This window comes from Acanthaster planci, linkage group LG12 (genome assembly GCF_054643075.1).
Source record: "Acanthaster planci isolate LZ-2023a linkage group LG12, COTS_SCS, whole genome shotgun sequence".
Taxonomy (NCBI): domain Eukaryota; kingdom Metazoa; phylum Echinodermata; class Asteroidea; order Valvatida; family Acanthasteridae; genus Acanthaster; species Acanthaster planci.
In genome coordinates, this window is record NC_141788.1 from 15,489,022 (window position 1) to 15,509,947 (window position 20,926).

At 42.2% G+C, this 20,926-nt stretch overlaps 1 protein-coding gene across 3 annotated transcripts; it reads right to left on the minus strand.

Moving 5' to 3' along the window:
* Window positions 1–216: 216 nt before the first annotated feature.
* LOC147797187 (uncharacterized) lies at window positions 217–20,855 on the minus strand. 3 transcript variants are annotated; one of them, XM_087143890.1, is made up of 11 exons: window positions 20,714–20,855; window positions 18,986–19,141; window positions 17,418–17,556; window positions 12,740–12,912; window positions 11,876–12,042; window positions 11,033–11,183; window positions 9,999–10,084; window positions 9,104–9,230; window positions 6,333–6,434; window positions 5,529–5,668; window positions 217–5,050 (listed from the first exon to the last, which is right to left on the minus strand). In XM_087143890.1, exons 2-11 carry the CDS (start codon window positions 19,134–19,136, stop codon window positions 3,101–3,103), a joined length of 3,186 nt encoding a protein of 1,061 aa, XP_087000016.1. In that variant the 5' UTR covers window positions 19,137–19,141; window positions 20,714–20,855; the 3' UTR covers window positions 217–3,100. The 3 variants fall into 3 exon arrangements, with proteins under 3 accessions (XP_087000016.1, XP_087000015.1, XP_087000014.1); XM_087143889.1 differs by having other exon boundaries at window positions 12,740–12,909; window positions 20,361–20,823; XM_087143888.1 differs by having other exon boundaries at window positions 20,361–20,823.
* Between the last annotated feature and the right edge of the window lie 71 nt (window positions 20,856–20,926).

Here is a 20,926-nt window from a genome sequence, read left to right on the forward strand (position 1 = left end):
GATTTGTAAGACATTAACTGTTGATTCGTGACGAATCTCCAGTTATTGTCTTGCGAATCTATAATTATTGTTGGCAACAATAACTATAGATTCGTAGCTTACGAATCTACAGTTTGCCGTAGATTCGTAAAAATAATCTACACTTTGAATAAAGTAGTGACGTCACAGACATAGTTTAATCATGAATAACCTTTCAACAGCGAGAGAAAGCAAGCGTTTTATACTGTTTGTGCTGCAAGTATAGTTTTTATTTACGTTCATGCAAATACATGTCATTTAAGTAATGCTTAACCAAAGCAGATAACCCACACAACAGTCCCTAATTCGCCTCCCAGGCCTTACACCCCCGAATACACGCGTTTCACGGAATTCGTAGCCCGATGGCGCCAGGCGTTAATAGTGTAATTCTTCAAAATTGTGTAACGCCGAGCCCGACATACCGTCCTCAAACACTGCTAAGATTCGCGTATTGGCGAGCTCGTACACATCTGATTTCTTGCTCCTCAGGAAAAAACAGAGGGTTCACAGAGGATCATGAACGTGATGATCAATCTTCCACTTCACGGCAACTATTCACTTGCTCTTCATGTACAAAAGCACCGCTCCCCATTAGGTTCCCGTAAGAATCCAGGCCCTTTACGTCAGCTTTGAGGCATAAATGTCGAAGTGGCAGTGTGGCGACCAGAAGGGCTTCGAAGATCAGAGACAGAAAGGGCCTGGAACAGCTCCAAGAGACGCCGCCGCTCGCGGACTAGACAACAGCCTGTAGACGCTAGCTACTGGCCTAGGTGAAAAGGATAGGTTGTTTCCATGGCAATGTGACACGATCATAAGTCGATAACGAAAAAATCCCCCTGCAACTTACGAGGTGCAAAATTACGGACAGAGGTAGTCGTATACATTCGCAATAAAATATTCATGACCGTAACAGGAGAGTAAATTCAGTTACACGTGCCATCAACAATGGTCAAAAATAAACATTATCGATAATTACTTGTAAAATAAACATACATACACAGTTGACTCTCGATATAAAGAGCACCGTTATAAGAAAACAGTGTCAAAGAGTAAATTTTGAGCAGCTGAATATTTTGAATAATGTTTTTCTTTGTTTTTCTTCGCCTTTGATAACAAAGTCATGGTTATCACAAGGTAATTTTTTTCTAGCCAATGCACGTTTGTTATAACGAGAGTTGACTGTATCATTGGAGAGTAATCAAAACTCAGAACTCCGTACTCTATTTTGGGCAGCTGATTCAGATGTGAATATCTATGAGGAAATGAACTTGAAAACAACAATACAGGGCAGATCCCCAGCGTACAAGGGAGCATTTCTTGCTAATGACAACAAAACGTTGTGTCAAACCACACATTCCTCTCATTCGAATAAAGAAATGTTGACAATACTGCTAATCGTTTTCCAAATAGCAGTAGGCCTATGGCAAACATTTCTCAGAATCAGGACGATAGTTTTGGCACGGTTCCACTGTAGCTTAGTGTACAATAAAAGCTTCTAGAATAAACTCCTCCAATATATACAAAGGCTAAATACATGTATATTAATAAATGTACAACTGTGAGACACGTTATGGTAATTACTTAACCACCAGGAAGACGTTTTGCAATCAGAGAAACATTTCAAAGTCTTCATGTACTAGAGGCAAAATTCTATTGTCCGAAGTAGGATAGATAGAGATTCGTTTGACCAGGATATAGGGAAAAAGTGGGGGACAGGTCGTCGAAGTTGGAAACACGTTGTGCACACAAATTAAGAACTCCTTAATTAAAAAACCCCAATGAGAGCGAGCATTTCGTTAATGTCTTCAATAAACACATATGAAGCCAACTTTATACATCCAAAGCTCAAAAGTAATGTTGAAGGCTGGGATTCTCGTCATATCTATCATTACAATCACATATACACAGCATTAAAGATACAGTTTGTGTGGCAATTGCTTTTTCCGTACTGAGGGATACAAAATACATGTACATAGAGTCTGACCGAACATTACAAAACAGGTAGAAGAGCCAAGTGGATCCAAACCATTTTTTTTTTTGGGGGGGGGAATTTTATTGGGGATAAGAGCCCCAAAATTCTCATTTTTTCTGCAACCTTTCATGGCCTTTCTACAGGTTGAGGCTACATTTGGTGCTTTGTATATGCTTCTGAAGGAGGGGACAGGAAATCACAAAATTGCCTTTCACTTCAAAAAAACAATTGTTTGCTTCTTTAATGTGGGAGTACCATGACCCCATTGACCCCACATCCGCCCTTGAGAATAACAGAAGCCAAAAATGAAATGCCAATAATTTTATACAAATATGTACATCGGACATGAGAATATAATTTGAACAGTTTTGAATGCCAATAAAATGTCAAGTTTGTAACAATGTTCATCCTCAGCACTACTTGCTACTGGGATGGTACTACTCAAGCAAAATGATGCCCTGGTTCTTAAAATTGTCTGTACTGTAACATCACATTTCTGGTTCAAAAGATTTTATCCTATCTGATTACATGATAAAAACAGGAATTGGTCCAACAAACGAGTCTAAAACTCCCTCAAAATTCTTGCACTGTCATTCAGTTTCTCTGGATACATATTTACAATCATTTACGATAAGATGGCCAGGTACTCTAGTGCCTTAATCGTGATACCACACTTGGTCCTTGTTATAACATCTCACTCACAGACTGCATCTTTATTGGCTAAGAACTAGTCACATGGTATTCACTATATTGTTGTGCATGGCCAAAAGAACCATACTTGTAATAACCAAAATACTCTACGAACAGCAAAAGCTTTTGTGTATTACATACAGATGAGCATGTTGTGCATCTTTCCAAGTCTGATAATAAAGAGCTAGTTTCAAACATTCTGTGCAGAGATAGTTTGGAAAATTGCTGGTGAATATTAAACAAATATTCAAATGGTATTTCATTTAATTATGTGAAGGCTAAATTAATTAGTCATTGCTAAGATCAAGCAGCACCTGTATATGAGGCGTTATAAAACAAATACTGACTTCTTTACCTCATGGGGCGTAAAACGGTGACCCATGGAGATGAAATAAAGCTGTCAATACTTGTACATGTATACTATTTTCCAGCATCTCTGTTCGCATGGCAGTTTGGTTGTGGACTTCGGAGGGGAAGATTGGTAAGTTGGTCAGTGGTCACGTAACTACCAGGACCAACTGGCCCATTGGGCACTACCCCATCATCGGTGATGGCGGTGCTGGGGACAACGCCCAGATTCCCAGAAAGCAACCCTGTGGCTTCTTGCTGTGTCACATTCGCCAGGTTGTCAGTTTCAAGCCTAGATTCATTCTGTAGCACTAAGGGTTCAGCTACAACATTCTCCTGTCCACGGTTGTTGTTGTTGTTGTTCGAGGGGCTTTCCTCTGCAAAGGCCACTTCAGGATCCAGTGGCGCAATGTTGCTCATTTGTGCCGCTGTTATGTAGCCACCACCACTGCTGCCGCCCACTGTTCCGTTCATGTGGATGTGGTCGCTGTGTGTAGCAGGCTGCGCAGAGGGTGGTGGGGAGAGATTCGATAGCTGTGCTTGATCGACATAGCCAGAAGGTGCAGCACTGTGCATTGCCTCACCTGCAACGTTTCGAGCCATCGGAGGAACTGACATGTTGGGTAACATTCCCTGGACGACATATCCATTCACATTGGCCGGCTCAACTCCATTCATGCTTTCCACATCAATACCGTCAGAGTCTAAACCGACCCTCACATAGTTCAGTGCCCCTTCTTCACTGTCGTCAGAGAGGGCATCTGCACTTTGAGTCCTGGCAATATTTGGGGCTCCTGTGGGCTTGTTGGTAGGTGTGGTTTCAGAGACTGGCGGTGCACAAGGTGCTGTGGCTCCAAGGGACACCAATGAGGCTCTGTCTCGTGGGGAATTTGATGAGTCCACAGTACATTGCGAAGGTTCCTGTGATGCCCTCACATGTGGCCGATCAAAGGCACTCTGGACATAAGAATCAATTCCTGCCCCATTTACATCCTCCTCTGACCTGCTCCCTTGTCCTCTTGTTGCCTCAGCCCCTCCTGTCTCCTGTCTGGCCTGACTCTGAGAGGGGCCAGCTGAGTCCCGACTACTGCTTCCCGTGCTGTCGCACAGTGCGGCAGTGGCTCTGGCCCCTCCACGCAGTCCCATCTGACTGTAGGCATCGGCAGGACTCTCAGAAGGGCTGTACATTCTGTCACTAGAAGCTGCTGCCCCAGGAACGAACCCTTGCTGGACATAGTCCAATACGGTGCCATCGTTGACACAACTGGCCCCTGCCGAGTCTCCCCGTTCCTTGCCCTTGGCACCTTTTGAAGGTGCCTTTGAGAGCTCTGCTCCCTGGGAGGAGGCTCTGTCTCTTCCAGGATCTTCCCTCACAGGTCTCGGTCCTGTACAAGGAGGTACAGATCTCGACATCTGCAAATATGAATCAATGGCATCTCCATCCCCTGGATAATCATCGTCGGGGTTTGAGCTTTCTTGCCTCCAAAGCAGTAGGGGCAGTCCATCCACTTGGGGTCTTGGGGCTGATGCTTGTGGACTTTCACCCCTGACCCTCTGACCTTCGATGTCCTCCTTTTGAACTGGGGACAGACCGTCTTTGGTCATGCAGGAGTAGGTCAGTTCATCATCATCCCGGATGTGCAGGTAGCTTCCCCCGCTCCCCAAACTGACTGGGCTGCTTGGCCCAGCCCCATTATACTCCTCCCCGGACGATGGGTCCTCCTCTCGCCTGGGGCTGGGCAGGAGAGGCTCTGAAGCCAGGGGTGCATCACTGAGCATTGGGTCACCCTTGAAGCTCAGCAATGGGTGGTCGTCAAAGTTGGTGACGTCATTTTGCAAGTCAACAGTGCCCCGTGGCTTGTCACCAATGTCAAAGCCATCGGTTATGATGTCGATGTCAACCATGTCCTTCTCCTTTGGTCCAAGATCGACAAACAGCTGACAGGGGATGAGGTCATCAAACTCTTCCGGTTCCCTGACCATGATATGGTTTCTGTTTTCTGATAAGTAATCATTCTCTGCCTGTGAAGCAATAATTGGACAAATACTTTTGACGTTTTCTTTTGGAAGTCTCTTTTCTTTAAAATATATACCTAAAAAGGGGACACAGCAACAATCTGCAAGGAGCCAAAACTCACATGGGAAATTCCACCATCTGTCGCTTTCCATTGTTTGGAAAAAAATGCAATCAATGTTTTCACACAAATGAAACCCAGTTGCTTATCAAACAACTGGCACTATTGGCACTTGGCATTTCTTGGAGTGGGTGGCAACCAGCCCCTGGTATAATGTATGCAACAGATCATGAAGGTCTGAACAAAAATATGGGCACTTTACTGTTAGCAGACATCGGCACACTAATGAATCTAGTATAGGTAAGATTGAGGGGCTGAAGTCGGACTTGCACAAGAGTGCTAGTGCTCAGTCGTACACACCTATCAAGCTCATCTTTGGTTTGATGACTGCTTAATTAAACTGTGTAAGACAAATGTGTGCTCACCCGAAGCAGTGGTGGGGGCCTGATAGCTGGAAATTTGCGAATCGACTTCTTGATACGACAGACGATGATCACCACAAGCACAACGGCCATGAGGAAGGCAAAACACACACCAACTACAAGTCCAACAGAAATTGGCTCAGCTAAAAAGGGAGGGAAAAAAAGACGGATCAGCCATGTGACAGCCAATGGACGAATTAGCCCCGGCCGTTCCACATCTTTTGACATCCACCGGGATGTTCCAGAAGTCTTTGCAGGATTGAGCTCAGGTAGAGCTCAGCAGCTGTAACACCACGTGGTGACGGCATATCCTTGCATGGGCAAGTCCGATCAAGGACCAGAGTTAACCGTAACTCCACCAACTCTGATCAGGTGCATGCTATTTGAAGACAGCTGGACTAGTCTAGTCCACTATGAATGAGCAACCTACCAAGGTCGGTCACATCGCTGGCTGTAACAGCTGGTTTTAATAGCACAAGTATATGAAAAAAAAAGAAGTAAAGGCAGGAAATGTACTAGCAAGTATGTCACTGGTCACTTTTTTCTATCCTTGTTATTTTGACCATCCTACTTCCACTACTTCTCCTTAAAAGTCTAAATGATGGTTGACTGAAGTCACATGCACTTCAACTTCACTGCACACATGCTAGGTACATCACAAAAAAAACCAGTAGTTGACTACTGGTCCTTGATCGCCTCAGACCTATTCAGTAAGAAGTGGTTAGAGGCTTTTAACTGGACTCTGTCCTGTCTGCCCTTATGTGTTATGGAAAGATTGTCTGTCTCCTCCCTCAAGTTTTAACTCACGCGTTACGGCGTTGATTCTACTGCACGATGACTTCTTTACAGATGTTCCCATGGAGTTGCGTGCCTGTACGTGGAAGTAGTAGTACTGGTCTTTTTGCAGGTCTGTGGACAAATATGATTTTTTTTATGAGACATGCAGCCTGTAGACTAATTCCCCTGTCACAATTAAACACCAACATCTCTGCTCTGTAAGGGTGGTGGGACACAGCAACTGAAACAACTCAGCATTGAAACCAATGAAACGATGCAACCAGCACTGAGTAATGTATTATCAGTCTGTGAGTGCCAGTGTTGTACCCGAGTACTCGTCGAGTACCAAGCTCTCTGCCAAATATTGAGCTGGCTGGGTGGGAATAAAGCTGGAGTACATGGACATTAGATGGTACTGGTAGATGCACAAAAGTAAGATTACAAAATAAGATGATGACTTCAGAACATCACTATTTCAAAAAAATTAAGTTTTTATGACAAATGAACTTGATAAGTACTTGGCTGAGTACTGTTGGAGTACTTTTCTCTTTAAAACTTCACTTTTACAAAACCGGAGTGTCTGAAGTCTTACCCCTGTGCATGTACCAACAAAGGCTCATGTACTCCAGCATTACTCCCTAGTCCTAATCAGTTCAATAGTTGGCTAAAAATACTTGATGCTCGTAAAGTACTTGACTACAACACTAATGAATGCTACTGGTTAGTGATGCATGCAAATACATGGTGTAGTCACTTGTAAAGGAGATTGAAAAAAAGGACTCTGCGCCACTTTAACAACTGCCACATTTCCAGCTTGCTCAAATGCATGCACACCTTCAAGTTACCAAACAGACACAATGGGTTGATGAGCGTGGCACCAACTCAGTGACAAATGACTTCTAGTTGTAGCTGATGGATTGGTTTTGCTCATGGCTGGATTACCCCATCTAATGCTTGAGGCCCATGAAAGAAATCGGGGACCTTCAAACACTCTAGGGCCAGAACAGATACCACAGTTTGCTTTTCTCTTTAAGTTTCAATATTCATGTACCGGTTGGAAGAGCTGAAAACAATCTAGTACCCATTGTGCGGCAGCCATGCATCAACATGAAACACCTGGCTGCAGCGCTTACCAGCACTGTGGAATTGGTAGTAGTGCCTAGAATGGAGTAGAACCAATGACACACAAAAGCGTGGCACCAACAGCAGACTTAATTTGGCCCCCTGGTTTCACAGCATTAAACTGTGTGCTGCATGCAATGCCCACATTGTGTTATGAAGGCAGGGCTCGCAGAATCGGTAGTCCGACGTCCTAGGAAAACCAAACTATTTTGTCGGGCAACCAAATGTTCCTGGCTGCCAGCCCGACGGGCAAGCACCTGTTTTTGACAACACATTTTTTGGCCCGGCGTTTTAGACATTTCAGCACCGTGCACCGAAAAAAGATCGCAAAAAAAGACCGCAAAAGATCAACATCCTAACCTTGATGTTGCACAACTGTACATGTTCGGGGAGGTGCACCATGGTACGTACGGTCAAATCATTGGCATGAACCAAAGGTGTCTGCATTCAGTCGTTTTCCTTGTTGCGGATCGCTAAAACTATATTCAGTCATATTACAGCTCAATTATCATCCAATTCCAATGAAAAAGGGGCAGAGGTCTACCTTGTACATGTACATTTTCAAATTTTGAGCTTTGAATTTGTCTTACAAGATCGACAAAAGTGACGACACTTTTCCTAGTTCTGGATCACTTCAAAATTTTCTTTACACATAAAACGTAGTCAAGCGTAAACCTATTTCTCTGCCAAAACCATTGTAATAAGCATATTTTCCAGTAAAGAAAATCTAATTTTAAAGGGGATTTGTTTATATATTAGAATATCAGTGCATCAACATGGATAGCCTGCATAAATTTTGACTTGACTTTGGTGCTCAGCGAGCCATCGACCGCAAATCCCCCCACGCCACAAAGTTGGCGAACCCATTACATCACGTACAAATCTGTTACGCACGTAGACTCCCGTGCCCGAAGGGCAACTACATTTTTAAAAACTTCGTGAGCCCTGGAAGGTTCACTTACCTGTAGTTACTGTATTCAATCAGTGTCATTTATCAACCACAACTGAAAAATGCATCGTATTTCATTTCATGATGCAATACTGCCTGTAACTGCAATTCTCGGTTGCACTGTTTTTCAATGTATGAGTAACTGTTTCCAGTAACAAAAAAGCAATGCACACCGTGCAAGGGAAGATGAATCATCTGATCAGCAAAGACTCAAAAAGAAAAACAAACACCTACCCGGTAACTCTGTGGCCAGGCAGTTTACTAAACAACCCCCTTTCACAGTGTAGTGCCCCACTGGAAAGACCCATATCAGAAAACATCCCCTTGGCATTCCTCCAAATGTGAGGATGCCTACCACTGCAGTGTGAACAGAGCCTAGAATGCTTTCTAAAGGCAAACACTGAAGCACTTTGGAATATGAGGCTTGTCTCTATCCTTTGGATCTGCCACAGGTAGGACTGTAAGCTTTAAGCAGGAGGCACATTAGCCCTAACTTCCTAGAGCAACTTACTAGCAACCTTCCTCATCCTTGGAAATCCCAACACCGAATAGTAAACTGTGCACATAAACAGCTAGACTCTGCTTTATTTGCGGTATGCCTAATCCCACGCAAATCACAGTCAGTTTACGAGTGAAGTAATCATCCTAACTGATTCTAACAGACCCCAGTGTTGGAGTTTTGCTGGTTGGGGAAGGTAAGGGTTAAGTCTAGTATCCCACATCAGCTCACCATAGACTGTGTAGTTGGTGACATTCACGCCTACACTCAGTGTCGTCGGCTTGCCTCCATCCCTGCTGGTGTATGAGATGAGGTATCCGAGCAACTCCCCATTTAGTTTGAACTCATTTGACAGGGGCTGTGGTATCAAAATCATAGCATGTCCGCTGTTACATGTATTTCATTTGCAGGGCCAACATAAAGAAATGCAGCGTTTCTTAATGCGATTGACCACAAACACCCTCCCCCACTCCCAAAACACACCCAAATGGAAAACCCACCTCAATAATTAACTGTGACCCTCTCTGTGAAAAAGAGTCATGTCACTAAAGCCACTTTGGAGATAAAGCCCTTTGAAAGAATCTTGCGCAGTGTTTAAACCAATAGGAATCTTCAACATTTTAGTATCTACTGTACGTAAGTCCATTTTTATGTTACATTGTGTACCAAACTGAGTGACACATCAAAACAAAGAGCTCAAATTCCTCATAGGACCAAGTAAAAATCAAAGAGAGCCACAGAGACTTGTGACTCATTTTTACAGAGTAGGTTACAAATACAGGCATTTTTGTACCAAAGCAAGAAAAACACAAGAAAATTTTAGCCATTCGGAAATTACATTACTTGATATAAGCTAAAAAATGAAGGCATTCATTGGCCCAAACCACAAGTACAACACGTACTGTGCCAAATGGGAAAATGTTACGCTATTGCTCCAATGGTATCAATCATATGGTATCAAAGATTTAAATTTGCTAAGATATTATCAAAAAATAAAACACGCCACAAACACAGCCAAAACAAAAACAAAAAAGTAATTGAACAGTTTTCGATTCAGTTGGAAATGTTCCACTTCCATCCAAGGCTGGGGTATCTTCTTTTTTTGGCAAGATTTCCAATGACCCACCTTCCAAGAGAGCTGCACTTGCCTCCTGTTGCTGTTAGGATTCGGTTTGTCGACGCATCTGAAATTTTTTGGCAGATCTCGAGGGACTTTGCAGAAAACCAAGAATGTTAATTTTAAAAATATGAAAAGTACAAGCAAAAAAATCATAACAAACCCCAAAAAACCCAAGTTGGCAAAGAAGATCATGTACATGTACCTGCTACTCATACATGTGTATTTTTTCCCCTCGCTCCTTCTTAAGTTTGTAGGAACATTCTGAAAAGCTAACACTACCGAGGATGTGACACAGTATATACAAATGGTATGTCAATGAGGTCATGACTGCACATCCAAACACCCAGAGGGACTTTGATAAGAAGTTCCCATTTCGGCTAATTTGACTGACCTCTGGTCAGTGGTCACCCACAGGCCCGAGGGGGACACTGATGTACAAAAGTGACCTAATTACACCAGCCCACAAATTTCATTACATGCATGTACCTCTGTGCAAAATACAAAAAGGAACTTTTCAGGGATTACAACTGAAGGCATTCTAAAGAGTCACATATTTTCTGCAAAGTGCCCGACTGGGCACTATTACTTTAAATTACTTGCAATGTACATGTACATGTAATTGCGAGTGCCTAATTTGGACGGAAACAAATGTCATAGAATGGCCTGTACAGGTGTCCCTATGATTACATGTACATGTAGGTTAGAGTCGGTCCTCACTTCTTTTGGTGTACAGTTCCATGTACTTGCTATACGTGTTTCTCTCAAACTGTAAACATTTGAAAAAAGATAATGTAATAAAGATTCGGGTTGACTTCCATGTAGTGGGTGGCCAGCTACGGTTCCAAAGACAATCAACTCCACTCAGTGCAGGACCCAGTCTGGTCTGACAAGTCAGCTGAAGCAAATCAACACATTTCTGCTGCAAATGGCATTAATCAGATGTGGTTCCTAAAATGTCAGACGTGGATGACCGACGATCCCCTGTCCTGGTTCACCCTTCCACAGTATCACAAAGCACTGCGAGTGAATGGTGGTCTTACCTCCTTCAGTGGTACGCCCTTCGGCCACTTCTGAATAGTTGCTTTCAATGGTTGGACTAAGATTGGCACGTTGCGCCTTCACTCTGACTTTGTACAAGCCGTATGGATGACCCAAACCCACAAGAGTGTACTTCACTGTTCCTTCCTCGGTCTTGTTAATACACAGAATTGAGGTTAACAAACCATTCACAGTATGCTGTCAAGACATTTTGGGAGACGGGCATGCCAGTTGGGTTTGTACTGACGGGCAAATTTTGTTTAAATATAAAATAAGGCAATGGGCAGGTGATGGGCCATGACAACTTGTATTTCCAAGGATGGATTTGCGCCAGGGAGATGTTAATCAATCTTGGACTTTTGCCCTGCCCAACATGCATCATAACATTGTATACTCAGTGTTTGCTCCCATAGGCTTGTGAAAAAACCACAAGCGTACTTGGGTGGGACTCGAACCCACAACCTCCTGCTAGTGCAGATGTCTATGGTACACATCGAGCAGGGCAAAAGTCCAAGATTGATTAACATCTCCTTGGTGTATATCCATTCTTAGAAATAGTTGTTCTCGTTAACCGCTGCTACGTCTGAGTCGAACCAGCAAGCCGACACCGGCAAGCTCGGTGGTCGAGTAGTTAAGACATCTGCACTAGTAAGCCGGAGGTCGTGGATTCGAGTCTCACCCGGGTACACTTGTGGTTTTTTCCACAAACCTTCAGGTGCAAACATCGAGTATACAGTGTTATGATACACGTCTAGCAGGGCGAAAGTCCAAGATTCACTACAACTTGCCACGGTGGGAGTTTCCAGCTCAATTCACCACACAAATGCAATGCAATTTACCCGTACCTGCTTCTTATACCAGCTTTCATTGGCTGGGGTACCTTCCCACCTGTACTCTACGATGTAGGTAATGACCCCTGGCATGAGGAACTCATCTGGAGGACGCCAAGACAGCAGGAGCCTGGAGTCGGAATGGTTGGAAACGCTTAGCTGGCTTGGGGGATGCAACTTGCCTAAGAAACAACAGGAAAGATGCACAATTTTGGATCCATTGAACAACACCCAACTTCATGAAGCTGACAAGCAGAAAATACTGTTTTGTAAATTTATGGCCAAAGAAGTAAGCATAAAAAAAAATCCCTACCCCAAAACAGCTGACAACAACCTGTTAAAAGCTACATGTAGACTAATTGGACGCCATATTGGCAGGTGCCCTGCTTTTGCCAAGGCTCCCCAAAATTAGCCATGCTTCCCATTTGTTCATTTGTTCAGGTTACGTGAAGAATTTGCACTTTATAAATGAATCAATAGGACTGTATTACTACATCATGGCTCACATCACGATGAATGTGATTTGATTTCAGTCTGATGTTTTGTGTTGTGCCAAGTGGTTTGGTATCACTACAACTCAGAATGTGCAAGCAGTTGCTCCTCTCAATGCTCCCATCTCAACACATGTACATGTACAAAGGGACAGAAACAAACAGCAAATTTCTTGTGGAGACCTTTTATCCTACTCTCTTGGGCCTCCACAAGGCACCACTTCATCAGATCATACTCACACATGGAAGGACAAAGCAAACGCCACATGCTTCTTCAGCTATGCCAGCAAGGCATAAAAATGAAGGGACGCTGAATTTATTTAGCCAGTAATGCATCCAAGAAACAAACAAAACAAGTTCAAAATGAGCTGACATGGACTCTACTTACTGTTTTTTTTGGTGTCGAAGAATTTTTTTGTAGAATCTGCCACCAGTTTCCACTCATTGGTTGTTCTGACGCGGTATTCACAACGATAGCATTCCTTACACTTGCATTTACAGCTGGTGGCACCGCATACATGGCAATCAGGGGAAGGGCATTCCTCCCAAACTTCTCCACTGCTGGTATAATGATATCAAAGACAATGTGATGGTGATTTGAAAAACAACATTCTATCTTTTGTTGTTTTGAGCGAGTGCCACCTAGAAACCTAGGGCATGTAAGGATGTCCCTAGGTACAATGAATGTATCGTAAGCTTTGGAATATAAGCCACAGCTTTTGCATGTATGTTGATTCTCATGCTGAAAAAGTCTCTACAGCTAATACACCAGACGCAGGCCTTGAAATAGTACCAGCCCGGCATAAAACTTCTAGCGAAAAATGCTCCGGGCTACCTAAACTTGGTTCCTTGGTTGCCCGGTGGGCTGGTGAAAAATTCAGAATAAGCCTACCTGTTAAAACTTAGATCAAAATGTATAATGCTTGTTGCGATAATAAATACAAGATCGCAAAAACCGAGTTGTTGTGGATGTGTTTTTACTTGAGTTTTTGAAACGTGATTCTCTCGTGACAGGGCGATAAGCGACCGTGAATGCCATGAACAGAGTAGACTGGTGGGTTGTAGTGCTGGTGTAGCATAGCACATGGTACAGCGCTATACCACACGTGCACACTATTTAGGCCACTACTGTTTAGGCCACTTCTGCTTCTGACTACATGTACATGCCTCTCAAAAATAGTATCGGTAGGTCAGAATTTTGTTTGGTCAATTTTTTGTGCTGATGTAATAGCCTGAATGGGGATGAAAGCTTTCAAAAATTGTCTCAAACAGTTATAAAACATGTCTTGATATAAGTAAAATTTCTGCAGTTGACAGATCACAAGAATTATGGACAATCACACACAGTTAGTCAGGTAATCACGATGGCAAACTAGCCAGCAATGTCGGTGTATCGCGTGGTAAGCATACATGATGCATCCAGACAGGTGATAAACCATGTGGCAGGAACTCGTAAACACAGAAAAGAAATACATAACCAAGAAACCAAGTTCTGTGAATTAACTTGAAGAAATCCTCTTGCAACATCGATGTTTTTTCGACCTGCAGCTGTATGGCTACATGCGACACTGATGTAGTTTTGATCGACTCGTGACTGGGACGTAAAGACTGGTTAGCACATTTCGATCTCATGTTCTTTTGCATGGCCACAGCGTGGTAGGAACCAGCACAGCTTTACTTTCATGCATTGAGCTTTGCACACAAAATTTCACTACTGCGACAGCAAAACATGAGTGGAACTCGTGAAAATGACAGAAGTTTCTTTTCAAAAATTGCAAATGAAGTAGGAAAATATATAAAAACAAGCATTTTAACATGAGAGAGGGTTGTTGAAAGATATTTTGTAAAGACAGAAAAGACATCAGCATTAATTTCTATTTTGTTTAATTTTGTAAATTGGTTTTCTAACTTGCTGATAAAAATGTTAGGGTCGTGCAAAAAAGTAAGGGTCGGTGGGTAAACGGAAACCAGAAGTATTTTGGTGGGGGCCCTTATCAATTTTTCCGACAACAGCTAGCTTTACTGGGCATTGCAGGAGTCCTTGAAAGCATTTGGTACAAAGTAAACACAAAGCCAAACAGCACCCTCTTCTGATTGAAAAAAGTTTTCTCTCGTTCACCGCGCATGTTCGAAGGTCGGAAAGTAAGCAAAAAGTAGCATTTTTTGCCAAATGTTAGCAACCCAAACGATAGGAAAAATGGAGCAAAGAGATGATTTTGATCCTGGCTCCGTGACCAGTGACTGCAGTGACTTTTACTAACATACATGCCTCTTTATTTATTTATACCATGAGCCTTTTATTTTCCGAAATGACAAATTCTGCATTGGTAAGCTGATAACATAAACATTTTTTTATAAACAAGCTAGTAAAACTCTAAAACGGGCTAGTAAAATATCCATTGAACTAGCCCAGTGGACTAGCAAGGAAAAAAAGTTTGAGCAAGGCCTGCTGACGGCACGGCAAACTTTGAAGGATAAAATCAGTCACAAAAACCATGGCCGGGCAATGCGTACCACGTGCTGGTGGTACTCAAGTTTTCATTGATTGCCATTTACATCTACTAACTTGAATCTTGGAAAATAAACAAAAATTTGAGTTGTCTGGATTTTGAGTTATTAACAGAATTCCCCGAGTCATGGAGTCATGAAACACATACATGAAATGTGTACGTTATCCTAAACTTGACTTGCTCTGCTGTGGCAACATTTTTGGTGATTATTTCCCCACTTTTTATTCATTCTCATGGTGTACTTTTTTTTGGCAGACAAATAATAATTTTACTAAGATTTTTTTTATTGTTGTTGCCTAAAGAATTCTTTCTACTATTAAAAGAAAACCAACCACTTCAGTGGTGTGCCTTTGTGTGGCACATCTTCCGTCTTTTCCCCGATCGTGTTCAGCTTGACATGCCACAGAATTTCGGGGTTTTTCACTTGGGCTTTCTGATGACAACACTTCCTGTGGTCACGTGGTTCTTGGAAAGTGTCAGTGATTGGACTGTCCACAAAAGGGTCTGCGGCAGCATTCAGGCCAGCCTGAAAACTGGGTTTGTTGTGGTCGCAGTGGTGTGTGCAGTGCATGTGCCGCATGCAACATGCATGCATGAAACACGAGCAGTTCCAATGTGATGACTCAAACCAAGGTCTCGTGGCAGATTTTTCATTTTTGAAGCAATTTGGCAGTGTTTTTTGATTGGCGTCACAAAAACTTTGAGATAACCAGATGTCATGTTGTGGACAGTTACAGAGGTTTTTTTCCTTTACAGAGAAGCCTATTCTTTTGGCAAGAAATAGTCGGTCTACAAGATGAAAACAATCTTTAGATTTACCTGACTTGGAGTTGACAAGATTTTATTGTTCATGTATGTCCCTGACCGCATAACTTTTACTGGCCGCTTGGGGAAAAACGGGCAAGAGCTGACGCACAGCCCACGCACACAGGAAAATCATCCAGCTCACAATAAATATTAAATATGACAATATAAAATGAATTTTTTAGGGCGACATTCGTTCATACTTTTCTTACATTTATTAGGACTGTACATAACCACTGACGCACTGTACTGTTGCTTCAGCATCTTCATGGCTGGATCATCAGCACTGTGGCGTGACTTACATGTATACGCATACATAAATATAAATAAATTGAAATTGAAGACCAATATGAGGTATATATTTAATTCTAAAAGAAAAAAGGGAACCAAAATAAACAAAGTACCATGGGAGTCCTTTCTGACTGTTTTATTGACAAGAAATAGTAGTGAGTTGTTCTTCTTGTGTTCCGCAATGTGTGGAACACAACATGAATTAACCCTTTAATATCTCCTCTAAGACCTTTCAAAATTCACCAGAAGATTTGGGAGGATTTCACAAAAGATGAGAAAGACACATGTATGTATGTACAGTGCAGATCCAGCCACTATTAATCTGCATGAGCCTTGATGACCCTTGAAAGTTACATGTACATTGTACATACAGGTACATGTAAAAAACAAATCTTGGCTTGAAGCAGTGTGGCCGATTTCGGATAATTCAGGAGGTCTTCTGCAAAAATGAGCGGTGAATACATGTGCATGCACCTGTCTAGTAAACTCTGGACCACAAGCTGGCTATGCTGCCCTGCTGTTTTATTTGGAACCGGCAGATCACCAAGGTTTGATTTCCTGTGGCAAGTTCTTCCCCATAACTCCCTGTTCAGAGTCGCCATGAACCATAATTCCACAAAAGCATTCGGAAGGAAGATGTCCCACTCTGTCCAAGTGGTGTCCAAGCGTCTACCCTGGCCTGCCCTTAAATCCTGTGTTGAGTAGTTATCCTTATTCATTTTCTGTACCGGTACTTTAACATGTTTAATAACACTGAGGCACACTGAGCTAGGAAGTTATTTGAGCCATCAAAACTATCCAAAATTAAAAGGATACTTGTAAGATACTCGTACACGCAATGCCGTTACCGGTACTTTTTAATACATGTACATGTACAAGCCTTGAAACACACATGTGAGTCCCAATACACCTCATTTTCACATGTGTTGCTATTTTAAAGGGCTACTCTGATGGCTCGTTGGTTTTCATGCGAATCCGATTTTTAACACACGTAAGCAAAACTGTGGTGTCATTTTAGGCAGCACATCTCATTGTTACCGGGTACATGTACACTGATCTTGAAATCACAATATACTCAGGTCTGTGCTTACATGTATGTGACTCACTTTAATGCGAAACTTCTGTTTCACATACATGTACCACGGAGCTATTAGCTCTGGGCATGTAATAACAAAACTCAATGAAAATCTCCATGCGCATCTTTGAGTCTACTTAGCTCGAGTACAGGTACATGCAAATGTATGTGGGAAATATACAGCAAGGACATTTTTCAATTCAGCTGTGTTGGTTTTCATTTTGTTAATGTTGCATGTCACATTTTGCGTATCGCAATATGTATTGTGTCACAACCCATATATCGTGATACATATATGTACATGTACATGTATCGTGTTGTAAACAAGTTTTTTGTTTTTAGATGAACCCTTCTGCTTCAACAGGTAAAAAAATTTGCAAAGTTACCTTGGTACTTTTCTGTACATGAGGATGTCGGTGGAATTCACGCTGTCATTCTGGCCTCCTCTCATCCAGGTACACGTAACCCATCTGAAATCGTAGCTGAAGCAGTGCAAACCTGATGCGGGGTCCGGTGGAATTGGATCTACAAGACACAAGTTGTACATTGTACAATTCCGGTGACAGCACTGAAGAAATGTGGTAGCCTGGGCACAGGAATGACCAGTCTTCTGTTCATGTGTTGCAATTCTTTATAAATCCAAGGTGTCATATGCCTGTGCAGTGAATTGGTTTTGACTGGGTTTGGCATGAAGTCACTGTTATTCAAAGTTCTCGCACGGGACAAACGCAACGAGGAAAAAACAAAGTACATATACGTGTACTATTCCTGAGCTTCCTGTTTCCTGACCTACCCTACTTTGACAGTGCAAAGTTAAAAGTTGTTTGGGGGGAAAAATTGGGGGGAAGATGTGAACTGGAAACGAAGGGAGAAAAAAACACAAATGCATGTCCATTGCACACAAAGTATGAAGTGGTACAAAAAAATTCAATGGGCACATTCTGCACACAAAGTGCATGAGGTGCCATTTACTATTGTAAAGAGTGCCACCTGACCTCTCTTGCTACCGTTTTCAACCTGTGAACAATAATATGTACATGTACATGTCAAGCTGCAAATTGAATCAGTATTTCCAAAAAGGAAAAAACCAAAATTAATTTCTTCCTACATGTACATGTACAATGTAATTGATATCCACATGTACATGTACGGTACGTGTGCCCTGTTCTCAGATGTCATTACCAGTAAGCAGAATGACATAAACAAATGCAAAGGTGAGTCAACCACAGAGACCCGGTACCGTATTTCTTTTTCCCTGAATTCTCTCTATGTAACACCAGATTTGTCATATCACTTTCAGATAAAGTTAAAAGATAAAGCCATATTAATTAAAGTTTCAAATGAAGAGTCTGAACATACTCTTAGCAGCAAAGGTTGGGGATAAAAAATCCGAACAAGCCAAACCATGCAGAACAAAACTACATGTACATCAACAAAGCTGCTTCAAATTTTCGACAGAGGTCTTAAATTTTAGCAGGCCTACTACTCAGGACCTCATTTTAGATTCACAGATCCTTTTGGCAAACTTGCTCTACTGAAGGGGGCTGGGGAATGAATTAGTCAAGTCAGAGTGATTTTTGTTTTGCATACACTGTATAGTATTTGTCTGAATTCGGGTCTCAATCCATGGATTTGGAAGAAAATACAAAACACAGCATCAATGATTTCTTTGCTTGGAATGAGAATTTCCTTTTCTGATAGTCGTGAAGTCTGTCTCAACTACTGCAACAAAACTGCATGCCGTAAAGGATTACATGCATAGTCTAGATTTTGACTGAAGAGCCTTTAGCAGAAAAAAGAAAGAAACAGCTTCATTTCAATTTTGTTGTGTCACATTGCATTCAGAAGGATCAGATTTCCATTAAAAAATCACTGGCTAAAAATTATATACATCATATACCGGTATTTGGTAGTTACATGTATGTCAGATCACTTGCGTCTTTCCTGTACTCACCAACTCTGCTGGTGGTGTTCTCAGACCATCCTTCAACAACCAGCATACCGGTACCAGCAGCTGAATGCGGCCGGGGCATCAGTGGAACAGTCAGGCAGCACCAAATGAGCAACAGAGTTCTCCTCCACTGGGAAGTCTTGTATGCCACCATGTTGACTGAACACATCATGACAATGAGGAATGGAAACAAGACTGAAATTCACAATGTGTTACAAGGAACTTACCTCTAAAAATTACAAAGCGAAAGGACTGCTAGACATTACTCCCATCCCCGCAAAGAAAATTGTACAAGTACCGGTACATACATGTACATGTACATGTAAGTGGACTACATAGAAAATGTACAGTGAAACAAATTAACAGGGAGCTGATATGAGGAGCTGGTGAAAATACATGTACATGTATATATGTGGAATATAAACAGCTTTTTGGGTAATCCTACACAATATTTCTCATGTGATATGGCCTGAAAAGTTTAGATAACTTCCCCCTTAATTTCTCACATTTCCCCCAACATGTACGTGTACATGGAGGCCCCTTTCATTTTTACACTTAATTTACACGTATTTCAGACGCTCTGTTTATTTTGGACAAGAAACGTAGTACATGTACATGTCTTCTCTGGAAGTGGAGAGGAAGGAAACCTTGAAAAAATCTGAGGGAAGCATTTCTCTTTGAACAGAACAACACAAACAGATTCTAGCCCACAAATTTGCATAAAAATGTGTGGAGAAACTGGCTTAGGGATGAACGCATCACGTACACTGCAACAGGACAAAAGGCATCCACAGGTACATGTACCGGTATAAATGTATCTACAAATACATGTAGCACATACATGTACGCAGAACCACCTGGATGTACTTGTACATGTGTACAAACACATGTAGTTTTGAAAATGGGTTCTGCCATGCGTATGTATCCATAGATCTAAACATGGCTTAGTTACAAGTATTTTCTCCTTTTTTCTGTTCCTGATATTTCATGGACATATAAAAAGACTGGAAATTGATGACAATTTTTTCAATCTGATACCGTACGTGAAAAGCAAAGACAGAAGTCTTTTCCTTTCTCCCCAATTCTTTCAAACAGCAAACAGAAATTTTATTTCAACCCTGAGCTGAGGTCCAACGAAGATGCTATTCTTTATCACGCACCACACTGCAGACATTGCCAATGTCATTGGGCATCTTGTGGGCGAAGTGGTAAATGGGCGAAGGGACTATATCTGTCTATGTACCACCCAATGAAATAATTAATGTCTGTTGATAATAATGATCTCCGACACACATTTTCTCAGTCATAGGAGCCAAGTTGGCTCGGGACCGAGTTGGGTACGGACCGAGTTGACCGGTACCCAACAACACACACCCACCTGACATGCCTGAGGATGAGTCGACTTGTTTTGCGGCCTATGACGGACGATTTGTCTCTTCATATGATGCAAAGACGGTTAAGTTGTCTCATCAGTTGAGTTGTCCCAAGTCGAGTCGGCAATCACACTTCAGTGATTAAAAGCAATGCCACAGAAGGCAGTGGCTATAGCACAGGCCTACATGATATAGGCTGGCCTAACGGCCAGACGTTAGGCTAAAAATTTGCCACTAAACTTAAAAAATAAACAAAAGCGTGGCTTTTTACTACACGCCCTTTACGCTCGGTTTTATCATGAATGGTTTACACAAACAATACCATGAAACATGGAGGGAAAAGTGTGAAATTTCTTACTCTAGGAACTGGCCTTTATCCTACGTGTGATACTAACGCTTTCTCGCAATCTTTCCGCTGTAAATACATATGTACATTGTACATGCATGTCATATAATGTGCTGTGCAGATTGTGACACAAACACGCTGGCCTACTGTACTTGCGTGTGCGTCACGCTTTCCAGGAACCTGATCATCCAACATGCGTCTACACACTACGGTGTACTATCAAGG

Coding starts and splice junctions, on each gene's coding strand:
- LOC147797187 (XM_087143888.1), bottom strand. Junction 10,085..11,032: donor AGGGCGTACCACTGAAGGAG/GTAAGACCACCA, acceptor TTTTCTGCAAAG/TCCCTCGAGATCTGCCAAAA. Junction 6,435..9,103: donor CACCAACTACACAGTCTATG/GTGAGCTGATGT, acceptor ATTTGTCCACAG/ACCTGCAAAAAGACCAGTAC.